The following is a 13985-nucleotide window of genomic DNA, read 5'->3' on the forward strand; positions in this document are numbered from 1 at the left end:
AATATTTGCACAAAACGGTGATTTTCCTACAAAATGGAAATCGCAGCTTCCAATTTGTTGTTGTATATCTTGCAAAATATTACTCTGTATTAGTTTACACTGTTTTAACCCCGAAGACGATTTTCGTTTTCGTTCAGTAAAACATGGTTTTGGGGTTTAATGAATTGATCCAATGAATACTACTTGTATATCCTTACTGGCCAACCCAACTTTTAACATATCTCTGCTCCATCATATGACGCTTATCAAGTATATCTCTATGTACAATGAAACTCAACGTGCGTGCATTATACGTATTTCATCAGCAAAAATGAAGTCATGTATTCAATGTTTGCAAAGAGCTTTGCGAAAAAAAATCTTCGAAATTCTCATACTTAATCTATAATTCAGGTCTTTACTAGCATATAAAAAAGAAGATGTGGTATGATTGCCAATGAGACAACTATCAACAAAAGACCAAAATGACACAGACAATAACAACTATAGATCACCGTACGGCCTTCAACAATGAGCAAAGCCCATACCGCATAGTCAGCTAAAATAGGCCCCGATAAGACAATGTAAAACAATTCAAGCGAGAAAACTAACGGCCTTATTTATGTAAAAAAATGAACGAAAAACAAATATGTTACACATAAACAAACGACAACCACTGAATTACAGGCTCCTGTAATCTTCTTTTGAAACAGGATAAGCGCATCGCGGTTGTTGCTCAGAATATACCTCCACCTATTTGATAGTAACACCTGCAATTGTTGATCTAGATAAATAGACCAAAGTATTTTTGATCTTTTAGTCCATTGGAAAGATATGGCTTTTATTCTATAGTGAAATTATAACAAGCGGTCTCAATCAGATGTGGATTATTAATAATCATATATACATCTTTAATTACGATAATTTGTAGGTTTGCAATGATATCAAAACATTGTTTACATACCACTACCATTCCTCATGCTCAATTGAACAATCTTTGCATTTAACAGTGATTTTTCTACCAAAAAACGGAAATCGCAAATTTTAAAATACTGTTGTATACCTTCAAAAATATTATTCTGTATTAATTTACACGGATATCAACCCGGCAGACGTTTTTTTCGGTTTTGTTCAGCAACAAAGTTGTCGGTTTTAGAAATTTGATCCAATGGATACGCTTTGTACATCCTTTTTGGTCTGTACGCAACGGGTTTGTTGTTCATGATACATTAAAACTTTGATTGTAACATCTGCAAATATTGATCTAGATAAATAGACCAAAGCATTTTGGATTGATAATCTTCTGGACAGATATGGTTTATATTCTATTAATGTATATTTTTTTCTTCATATTTATGCTATTTCAGCTCGACATGTAAGTTTTACAGCATAATGCAAGTAGCAATGAACATACGTACCTTAAAATAGCTGACTAGATTTTAACTGAGAAGATTAATTTTGCTATGCATTGTTCACTTTAGCAAAAGATCAATTTCTGCATTGGAAAATCAACAGACTGTACTAGAACTGTCACGTTCAAATTAGATAACGGCTAGGATTGATATGTAGGCTGAGTTCAGGGACGTTGACACATATTTGAAAATATTACATATATATTGGTACAAAATGACATGGTGTAAACTATGAATATTCTGACCAATATTATCACCTGGTTAGAGAAATGCAACTTTTTTTTAAATTCCAGCTGACGAAATCACATTTCTAGGTACATGTTGAAAGATAATGAAAATAACAGGAGGTGATACGAGGTTTTCAATATAAAACCATGAGTAGAAGCTAGACAAACTGCACATAAATAAAGACAACAGTAGTATACCGCTGTTTGAAAGTCATAAATCGATTGAGAGAAACGCTACATTGAAAATTGGACGAAGCAACACCAATCCAATATTATAGAGTTTGAAAACTATTTTTACGTCACTTTCATACCGAATTATGGTGGTTCTTTTTGTTTATATTTTTTTTGATGACAAGAGATCGTTGGCATGCACAGTAGTCATTACAATAAATCTTCGGCAAAAAATATGTAGTACATCGAAGATAAAATTAGTTGTTCCAATATTAAGTACAGGTTTCTCTACCACGGAACTAGTTATACATGTATGCATTTTTTTTCCGACGTAGTCGGTATAGTTTCGGTTTGTGCCCTTTGAACTTAAGGACGCTTAACTATGGCAACAGAATACGCATGCTCGAAAATCTTTTCTGTGATTGCACAAAATGCTGTCATGGTGGGTGATTTGGTTGAGTTTGAAAAAACGTCTCGTTAATTATATCGTGATGGAAAGCAAGTGAAAAACTATAAATATTTGACTAGATCTTACAAAGATTTATATTTTTATTAAAATAATTGTTTCTCCAATAGCTCTTTGCATCCGTGACAGCTGTTTATTCGGGACAATTATATAATTTTTAATGTAAACTTTGTTGTACGAACGTACATGACTTTTAGAACGCACCTACGCATGTGAGATTTCCGCGGGGTTTTGGTCAATGTAAACAGAAAGGTACGAGGACCGAGAATACTGAACACAAACAGAGAAAACGTTATTTAAATGGTATCTTTGTACTTCTGAAGGTTATCGAAATGATAGTTTTAAACATATACTCAAATTTAAATACGTCGGATATCTTTTTTAAAGATAGTTCTTGTTTTTTTATTATTTTCCGTTTCGCGCCCGTACCAAGGTACTTGCTAAAATGCTGGTAAAACCCTAAGGAAATCATAATCCACTATAGGCAAAGACTTAGTGGTAGTGATACGGTAAACGTTATCGAAATGCCTATATTTTTTATTGACAATGATGAATGCAAATTTATATTTCAGATCATTGCACTGCAGCATCCCTTTCATGTAATTCACATGTACTGTAGTATCTTTTTTTTTAAAGAAAAATACAATAGTTGTAATCAATATAATCACATATAAAAACTTTTGTCAATCTAGTGACAGGACATAAAGGTTAATACATGCTTGTTGTTATTGGTTTTGGTAGGCGGCTTACTTAATACATGCTTTTTTTATATTCTGTTGAGAAGCAAATGGTTAATATTTACGTCATATGCGTAGAAAAACAAGACAGTGAGAAGAAGAGCCCAGTTGGTTCCAATAGGAATGCCGACTATCTTTTGGTAAACACAAGCTCCAACTCGAATAACAGATTTGGTGTTAATAAAATCTTAGCCATCATGATCAAATGAGAACACTTTGGTATTTTTATAGTTCAGCACTCCGGCCACATACTGTTCAAAACGCGCCGAGCACTGATGCTACTATGGCAATTGTGCATGGGATCTAATTTCTATTTACAGTCAAAGTGCGATTTGCCCTTTGCAATAAGATATTTGTATCTTCATTTGTAGAATCAAAGTTTGAATACATTTTCTTTTAAGTTCAATGAGGAATACCGATATAAAAAATTGAAGACGACCTTATAGATTGAACAATTTTGAAAGGGTAAAGCAATTATCAAACTTACAATTGTCAAAAAGATATTTATACCAAATCGGTACTAGCTATTTACTAAGCTTATAATTGCAACACATGTTTTATTATTTATTATATACTAAAGTAAAGAAAAAATATATAATTCAGAGTGTAGTTATCCATGCAGGATCTATTCAAAAGAGAATTGAGTTAAATCGACATGGCATACGTTTGTAACATTCACTGATGTTGCTGAACAAATCGATTGACATTGATATTGATATGTTATAAATTTCTTTGTGGTTAAAAGTCTTATCATTTAGTTGTTGATGTGGTTGCTTAGGCTTAAATGATTGGTATTATGCAGTAAGTGTTGACATTGATGCCTCAGTCGTATTTGAAAAGTCCGTGTTTGGGTCGGCTGAAGTCATGTTTAAAATGTCCAAGTTTTATGTATCTAGTTTTGATATGTTTTGGTTAATAAGTTCAGGTGTAAGTAAAATATACTGATAACTTATTGTTACTATCGTATTCGGATTTCTTCCAGAGAGATTTTCCTTGTAATGTTTAAATTTACCTTAAATAAAAGCACGATGTTGACGTACTTTAGCGGACTTTTTGAGATTGAGGTTAAAGGTGTCCACGATCAGAGTATATATACACCTTCGACCATCTTGACATTAACCATTTGTGATCAATATTTTAAGGAAAAAGGAGAATATTGTAAAGTAAGAATATATTTATTTTCTATGCTTCCTTTAGATCGTTTTTGGTCACGAGCATCACTGAAGAGACATGTATTGTCGAAATACGCATCTGGTGCAAGAAAATTGGTACCGTTAATTTTATTGCAGAAACTTTTCAAATTATTTTCAAAATTAGTGTATGATGTTGATTTAAATAAGAAATTCCAAATAGTATGTGTGGCTACTCGTCATGCTGTTTGATATCGACTTTGAGCTATCATCCTATCAGCCTTGAGAAGACATACAGAAGGTCAATACAAAAAAGCGTGTCGTGTAGATGAACACCGATATCACACAAAGCTTATGCGAGAGCCATACTGCCACAAACCATTAAACATGTGGACATTTGCTAGTCTTAATCTCAGGACTTGCTTCTTAGATTATATCATTGTCAAAAACAAATTTCGGGCACAACTGGTCATTTTACAGGTAAACGAAATTCAATTAAATCTAATAACTAGTGACACTATATAGCTAGTTATAAAGATGAATCTTAATTTTGAAACGGATATGGTTCTCTTTGTCCAAGTATAATGTGTGCGTATTTTTTTAATGTTTATAAAATGGTAGATGAATAAAGTGAAACCGGGTTTTAAAAAAGTTATGACCTAATTCATCTTTCCGTAAATGAGCATATTTTAGCATTGTTGTTGATATTTTACAATCGATGTTGGTAAGTTGTTGCATATAACATAGTAGTAAAATGCGTACCAAAATGTTATATTTTGTTCAGTTTGAGGAATATTTTACGTTGTACCAGATACATTCATTTTATCTCTTTTATTACTCATGAAAGATATTAAGCTAATAATTTATTAAGTTAGAGGCGCATTTTCTGCTTTGTACTAGAATAGCAATTCGAATACGATGATGAAGAGCACTGACAAAAATTTTAAAAAATCGAAAAGACGGGCCAATACGGCTAGGACCGTCTCTTTCTCAAGTCGAAAATCTGGAGTATTTCGAATAATAAATAATGATAAACAGCAAATTTACTTATAACTACCTTTTCATTAATTTAAATGAAGATTATGTACTTTTATATTCACAGATCAGAATGAAACTGATACTTGCTTTGTCTCTGTTTCTTGGATATGTCACTTGGTATGTACAAAATGTATAATAAAAAAAAATATATACATTATAAATTGTGTACGTCCAAAGTACTTTTAGAGACTAACCTTAACCAAGAACGCTCAAACCAGAACATTTAAAAGCCAATTATGTATAAAGGCGGACACATATTAGAGCTTAAAACATATAGGACATTAAAAGAAGAGAGCCAAATTCATTTACTTTGTCTAAGGACGACTGAATCTTAGATTCTCAGTAATTTCTTAATTTTTTAACAGGGAATTTTGAAAAACGTATGTTATAAATCGTGTCCGTACCCCAGCAATGACTATTGCGCTAGTTATAAATTCAGAGACTAACAGATCTAGTACGGCGTACATTTATATTATCTTTTTCTAAATTTTGCTATTAAATCTAGATAACATGTCAAATGCATGTAAAAAAATGTTAGGTTGTTACAATTTATTTCAACAAAGAAGCACAGAAGAATTGATTACGATGCATATATGCAACATGTGTCATCTATAATTGACGAGAGCATCTATATTTTTTATAATCATGTTTCCCTATTACATTAAACTGAATAATACTGTAAATTTAAAATCATTGCAAGGCTTTTATTAATCCGAATAAGGCGACTTGGTAAAAAGTAAAATCACAAAACTTCTGACCCCGAGATAAATTCAAAACGAGAAATTCCCTAATCAAATGGCACAATCAAAAGCTTAAACACACCAAACGAATGGATAACAACTGTCATATTCCTGACTTGGTACAGGCATTTTCTTATGTAGAAAATGGTGGACTAAACTTGATTTTATAGCTAGATGAACCTGTTACTTGTATGACAGTTGTATGCTAGTAAATATTAAAATAATATGAACCTGTATTTTGATATATGATACTGAGTTGTATGTAGATTTCTCTGAAATCACAATAAGTTATCTCGAATCTTTATTCATTTTTTAATCGCAATAATAATAGCACACAATAAGTTTGAAATCTAAAGTAAATGAATGAACTAATGTGGGTTGTTTATCTCCGTTTTATTAGTAGTTTAACTAAGTCTTACCCTTTGAGTCCAAGCCTGGCAGTTCGCTAAATTATGTGTTTCCAAACTTGTTTCAAAGCATTTACAATCAGTTCGTACAAGTCAAGTGAGAGGTTTAGCGCTGTAAAATTTACCGATTTTCTACATTTGAAAATGCCTGTACCAAAGTCAGGAATATCACAGCTGTTTTCCGTTCTTTTGATGTGTTTGATCACTTATTTTGCCATTTGATTAGGGACTTCGCGTTTTAAATTTTCCGCGGAGTTCGGTATTTTTGTGATTTTACTTCTTACTTTGTATTGCAGTCAGACCATCCATGGTCATGAACTGAAAGTATTGGCTCAGAGTCAGTTTAATGGCTTTGATCACGATCACAATGGTATTCTAGAGATGGCCGAATTTGAAGCTTCTGTTCATGGCACTGACACCAATGGTTTGTATTCTTACATCATTTATGGAATATTGTGTCGTGAATTTTGAAATGACAACATGCTATAAATTCATAAAAAAAAATTCACCATTGAAATGCTAACATGACAGTGGTCATTGAGGTACAAGTAATAATTCTTTTAACTCTTGTGTTACACATTTGCTCTGGCACACTTTTAAACTTCTTATGTTAGAGAATATCGAGCTTTAAAAATTTCAGGAAATAATTGACTTCTGATTATTATCATCAAAAAGTACACGTAAAAGAAAAACATAAATTTATCATAGATACCACGATTACAAGTTTGTACAAAAGACCCGAACAAAATACAAACCTGAAAAATTTCGAAATTTAAATAAAGTATATTGAATTGGTAAGTTGGTTGAAAATGAATATATAAACTTTGAAAATAATAGAAAATTTAACTCCTTTTTACAATTCGTTCATTAAACACACGAAGACAGGCAGTTTCTTATTGTTAAAAAAATTGCCGAGCATGTAATAATTTGTTATATACAAGACTCCAATATCATTTAGTACACAGTAAAGGGTTTAATTTATGACGTACTCAACAAGTTTGGCAAAAACATGACATTGTTCAAAGCCAAAATATCATTACATTATATATATTGACAGGATGTAAGACCACGAGTTTTCAACTTCGTACTTTATTTGGTCTATTTAACTTAATTTTATTCGAGCGTCACTATTGAGTCTTTTGTAAACGAAAAACGCGTTTGGCGCGGATACAAAGTTTAAGTCCTCTTATTTATGATGAGTTTATTTTCATAAATGTATGGCAAACATTATACAATATATTTATGTTTTGCTTTATCAAAATCAAAATCAATGTAAGCACTTACAAAAAATATTACTCAAATATCTTGATATTGTGCTGAATTGGTATCCTTTAAGAACATGTTTGTTGAAAGAATATGACGCTTCAGTCCAAATATGCCTGGTATCACTTTACTTGTCTATTCTTAAATCTCGTCTATCTTTAAATTTGATTGTTTTAAAAAGATTGAAGACCTTTTTTTCAGTTTTAATTGTCAAATACATCAGTCGTAAGACGAAAGTTTTACATAATCCTATTCCCCTATAATTTGTTATTCTCGCTTGTTACCTATTGTATCTCCTTAAATATTTTTTTGGATTTAAACATCGTTTAAAAACAACTCATGCTTTTTAAGCTTAGATTTTCTAAAGTACCTTGATACAAAATGTACAATAAAGCTTCTAAAATGGTAGTACTAAATGTAATTATTTTGGTCAACGCTAGCACTTTAATCAAAACTAATTTATTAAACTGTTAACTCCTGCTGGTGTGACCACGATAATCAAGTCATAATCAACTTATATTCGTACTCATTCTTTAATATTGTTATTTTATAAAGATATATATATTATGTTTGAATTATGATTGATGATGATCATTGCATATCCAAATCAAATTAAGTTTGAAATTAATTCACAGGTGATGGAAATGTAACTTGTGCTGAATATGCAGCTGCAACGTCACAACCACATGCTCTAGCACTTGAAATTTTCCACCATTATGATCAAGATGGAGATTGTATCATGAGTCATGCAGATGCATTGGCTACACTTCGTCAAATCGACCAAAACGGTATTTATGTATTAATAATTTAATTTTGGATGTAACGCGTCTTCTGATTGGCTGACGTTATTTTGTTATGAGCCCATAAACATAATTTAGACATGTGACCGTGACGTCATCAACGTTTTTTCATGGTTTTCTACGGTTTAAAATTTAGAATTAAATCATAAGAAATTACTGTAATATTTTTTCTGTCTATTCGAAATAACATAAAAAATGTGGTGCACACTGTTAAATAACCCGCTATGCGCGTTATTCAGTGTGCACCAAATTTTTTATGCTATTTTTTCATAGACAGAAAAAATATTAGAGTCATTCCTTAAATGACACCTTAGATAAGAAAGCCAGATTTTGATTGGTTGATAGCCAGTGTATTTTTCGCATATTCTAATATTTTTTCCTCATTTCAAACAAATTTGCCTGTTTTTCACCACTGCCGGTGAATATGCCTCAAATGCATGGCAGTGGTGAACCAGGTGCTCCGCAGGGCGCAGCTTTATACGACCGCAGAGGTCGAACCCTGAACAGTTGGGGCAAGTATGGACAAAACATTCAAGCGTGATACAGCTCTGAATTTGGATTGTGATCAAATTTTTGACATTACATGGGTTTCTTTTACACAAAAGTCAAAACAAATGTCAAGATTTTACAAATCAATTAAAGATTTCTTCTTCAAACTTTTTAAATCTAAAATTAAATAGTTGACACAGCATAGGTTTCTGACACAGAATGAATGTGGTCTAATGAACTTAAAAGTTTTTTTTTGCCTTTGAGCAATTCACTATGCTGTTGAATATTAATCCTCTCAAAAAAATGTTTGAAGAAATTTTCTTTTTATTTATGAAATCTGAAATGAGAAAAATTTAACCCCCCCCCCTTTTTTCACATCCCCGTTTCCCTTTTTCCAAAACTGATATCAATTCAAATTTCTAATGGAGTTTGCAACAATAACTACTCTTTTAAATACATCATAAAATATTAAAATGTAAAATAAAGTGCTTGTTATCACTGAATGGTAAAGATTGGTTGGTAGTAAAAGTGAATATACATTGTTTATTGTATAAAACAATAAAAAAAACTTCATCAGCAACATTTTATATTGGCAAATTTCCAATGAAGTTATTTACATAAAGTTATTGGCAAATAAAAATAGAAAATGACATCATAGTCATGTCTGGCAAATTTCCAACATATATTATCAACTACTATTCTATACAAAGAAAGATAACTCCAATTGAAAATTAATTGCTATTGCACAATATTGTGCAATTAGATATTTCTTGCTATTGTGCAATACTGTGCAATTGAAAATTTCTTGCTATTGCACAATACTTGATATGGAATCCTGATTTGGACCAACTTGAAAACTGGGCCCATAATCAAAAATCAAAGTACATATTTAGATAAAGCATATCAAATAAGCCCAAGAATTTAATTTTTGTTAAAATCAAACTTAGTTTAATTTTGGACCCTTTGGACCTTAATGTAGACCAATTTGAAAACTTAAGAATTAAGAATCTACATACACAGTTAGATTTGGCATATCAAAGAACCCATTTATTCAATTTTTGATGAAATCAAACAAAGTTTAATTTTGGACCCCCATTTGGACCAACTTGAAAACTAGGCCAATAATTAAAAATCTAAGTAGATTTTTAAATTCAGCATATCAAAGAACCCCAAGGATTCAATTTTTGTTAAAATCAAACTAAGTTTAATTTTGGACCCTTTGGACCTTAATGTAGACCAATTTGAAAACGGGACCAATAATTAAGAATCTACATACATAGTTAGATTCGGCATATCAAAGAACCCCAATTATTCAATTTTTGATGAAATCACACAAAGTTCAATTTTGGACCCTTTGGGCCCCTTATTCCTAAACTGTTAGGACCAAAACTCCCAAAATCAAACCCAACCTTCCTTTTATGGTCATAAACCTTGTGTTTAAATTTCATAGATTTCTATTTACTTATACTAAAGTTATGGTGCAAAAACCAAAAATAACGCTTATTTGGGCCCCTTTTTGGCCCCTAATTCATAAACTGTTGTGACCTCAACTCCAAAAATCAATCCCAACCTTCCTTTTGTGGTCATAAACCTTGTGTTAAAATTTCATTGATTTCTATTTACTTATACTAAAGTTATTGTGCGAAAACCAAGAATAATGCTTATTTGGGCCCTTTTTTGGCCCTTAATTCCTAAACTGTTGTGACCTCAACTCCAAAAATCAATCCCAACCTTCCTTTTGTGGTCATAAACCTTGTGTTAAAATTTCATTGATTTCTATTTACTTATACTAAAGTTATTGTGCGAAAACCAAGAATAATGCTTTTTTGGGCCCTTTTTTGGCCCTTAATTCCTAAACTGTTGGAACCAAAACTCCCAAAATCAATCCCAACCTTCCTTTTGTGGTCATAAACCTTGTGTCAAAATTTCATAGATTTCTATTCACTTAAACTAAAGTTATAGTGCGAAAACCAAGAAAATGCTTATTTGGGCCCTTTTTGGCCCCTATTTCCTAAAATGTTGGGACCAAAACTCCCAAAATCAATCCCAACCTTCCTTTTGTGGTCATAAACCTTGTGTTAAAATTTCATTGATTTCTATTCACTTTTACTAAAGTTAGAGTGCGAAAACTGAAAGTATTCGGACGACGACGACGACGACGACGCAGGACGACGACGCCAACGTGATAGCAATATACGACCAAAAAATTAAAATTTTTGCGGTCGTATAAAAACACTAGCGGCTTGGGAAATTTTACAGTCCCTTGACTGGTATTTTTCGCAAATGCCCCTCTTTAACATAATATATCTGTTCAATATACGAAATTATTTTAAGTAAAACGCTATTTGCACTCGTGTCGTTATATTTTAAATTGATTTGTAATCGTTTTATAACGCCATATTTGTTTTTTTTTGTTTTTTTTTCAATTTCTTCAACTTTCTTTGTCTGCAAATCAAATTTTTGATATTAATTCTCACGGACAGAGAACACGGATACATATATCTGTAGTTATGAACTTTATAAATAAAATATTCTCCCATATGTTGAGTTTAAGTTTTGGACCAAATGGAATATAGACACTAGAAAAGGTTACGAAAATGTATTTGCCGTTGAGCCATCTAAGCTCGGTCACAAATTATTTCTTTAATTGCAAAATTGGAACGAGAAACCAAATCTATGCTTAGATGACTAAACTGCAAACAAATACTTCAACAAATGAAACTTAAAAAAAATCTTTTTTTAAACAGGTGATGGAACTGTGAATGAACACGAGTTTGAACATTATTACACACAGGTAAAGTATAAATAATTTACGTGGTGTAGAACACATTGTTCAATACCAAACTTATTTCTATTAATTACACATGTATCTAATTTGTAATAATTTTGAATATCAGTGAATTAAAACATTTGGAATTACATGTGAGAACTTTTATTCGCGTTTAAATTAAAAGATGTGTTTAATTATTTGATTTTGCCATTTGATTAGGGACTTTCCGTTTTGAATTTCCTCGGAGTTCAGTATTTTGTGATTTTACTTTACTGAAGGGTATTGATTTGACTTTTTATTTGTTTGATACATCTTCGGTATGAGATTATACTTGTTTATTTCTTGTCATCTGTAGATAATGAAGCATCTTGGACATATTCCACACGGTCATAATGGAAGATAAGGTAATTTTAGTGTCCCTTTTTTCTATTGATATATTATTAAAAACATGACATGTCTTCGACTTTAAAATTTTCAATTAAAAAGGACTTGTCTACAAAAGTCGTTATGTTATCAAAAGCAAATAGCACTTAACCTGAGGGAAACACATCAAATATATAAGAGGAAAACAACGACACAACAGAAACACTAAAATGCAACACACAGGAACACACTATAAGATAGCAACTGCCATTTCCTGACTGTACAGAATAAAGGCAACAGTTTATATCAATTCAGTTGTTAAATCTACGAATAATTTTCTATTCATATAATTTCATTTTCTATCATTTTGAGTATGCGGAAACATATAGCTGTACCATTTTGGGTATCTGGCGGTTCTATTCTCAGTCTGCTTAAAAGTGTGAATAGCTTCTGTTCATTTTCATTTTAAGGGCTAAGAAAAAACGAATGTCTACTTGTAATCAACAAATTAATCTGTACTTTTTGTTTTTGCAGGTGGGAGGATCCGAGTCTACTTCTGTATAAAAGTTTTAGTTACTAAATATGTTTTGGTTGATCTTTATTTTACAATGTAAATGTATGAAAAAGAGTTTATGTTGCTCCACAGTTGTTTAGGTAGTCTTATCCGTAAAACGATTAAAACCATAAAAAAATGAAAATCAGCTCAAACCACATAAGTCAAGTCAGGTTATACAGAACAACTAAAATCGTCAAAAGTTACTTAATACAGTACAGCTAAATCCGCCTTATGTCAATATATATATATACCAGAACCATTATCAGACCGTCTGATGTCAGTTAATGCAGTACGCGTAACCCGTACAGGTCAGTAATGCAGAACATCTAAAATCATCAAACTTCAAGGTTAGTTAATTCAGAACACCTAAATTCATGTATGGTCAGTTAATGCAGTACAACTAAAAACGGTCTATGGTCAATTAATTTAGCACACCTAAATTCGTATATGGTCAGTTAAAGCAGAACAACTAAAAACCGTCTAAGGTCAGTTAATTCAGAACACCTAAACGTGTTTAAGGTGATCAGTTAATTCAGAACAACTAAAATCGTCTGTGATTAGTTAATGCAGACGCCTAAAATCGTATAAGGTCATTTACAGCAAAACATATAAACGCACAGTACTAAATTCACTACTGCTTTTTTTTATGAACACAACCTTATATATAACTAAATTTTACTTGATTTGTAAATCTAAAGGGTGTCATAAGAGATAAGAGCGACACACGTTGGGACATAGCAGGTCTCCGCGATGATTTACGGTTGAGTAAACAGAAAACATATAAAAAAAAGTATCTATCATCATAGATACAATGTATCTGGATTAAAAATTAAATTATGTACGTCAAACGCGCGTTTGTATATGAAAGACTCAGCAGTGACGATCGACTTTAGAAGGATAAAAGGCCAATGAGGCACCACGAAATTAACGCATTTCTGCTTGTAAATTGTCAGTCTTGGAGATCAATATCCCTCGGTAGTCATTGCTTCGGTATTGTTTGAATTTAAAAGATACATTTTTGATGCAAACTTCCATAGTTTAATTTAAACATATTTTATTGTCCAAAACAAATGGATTAGATTCAAGTTTTTCAACTTAGTTCCGTCTTCTTCCATAGATTATTTTAAAATAGATTATTAAAATCTAAAGATTGCAAAAATTCCAACCAAAGTTTATATCATCTTGTGTTTGGCTATTTCATTTCTGTCCTCAACGTTCATCTACCTTTACAAGTGTTGTGTGCTAATTATTCATATGCTTGAAATGAGTAAGTGTGTCTGTCAATTTGCTTTTGCTGATGGCTGACTATCATCGCTTTGAAAAAGGTTCGTTCAACCATTGATGTATTTTTTTATATGCAAAACAAAATTTCCTCAGACAAAGTTAACCGACTGTCTCTTTATTTTGAATACTTTTGGATTCTATTGTCCTAAAAGTTGC

The 13985-nt window shown here is 31.7% G+C and overlaps 1 protein-coding gene across 1 annotated transcript; it reads left to right on the forward strand.

The window, feature by feature from the left end:
• The first annotated feature begins 4017 nt into the window (after positions 1-4017).
• Positions 4018-12570, forward strand: LOC139510910 (uncharacterized). Its single transcript, XM_071297459.1, has 7 exons — positions 4018-4152; positions 5222-5274; positions 6601-6728; positions 8203-8355; positions 11604-11650; positions 11982-12030; positions 12524-12570. The coding sequence occupies exons 1-6, from the start codon at positions 4018-4020 to the stop codon at positions 12027-12029; spliced, it is 564 nt and encodes a 187-aa protein (XP_071153560.1). The 3' UTR covers position 12030; positions 12524-12570.
• Positions 12571-13985: the final 1415 nt, after the last annotated feature.

This window comes from Mytilus edulis, chromosome 2, assembly GCF_963676685.1.
Source record: "Mytilus edulis chromosome 2, xbMytEdul2.2, whole genome shotgun sequence".
NCBI classification, from domain to species: Eukaryota; Metazoa; Mollusca; class Bivalvia; order Mytilida; family Mytilidae; genus Mytilus; species Mytilus edulis.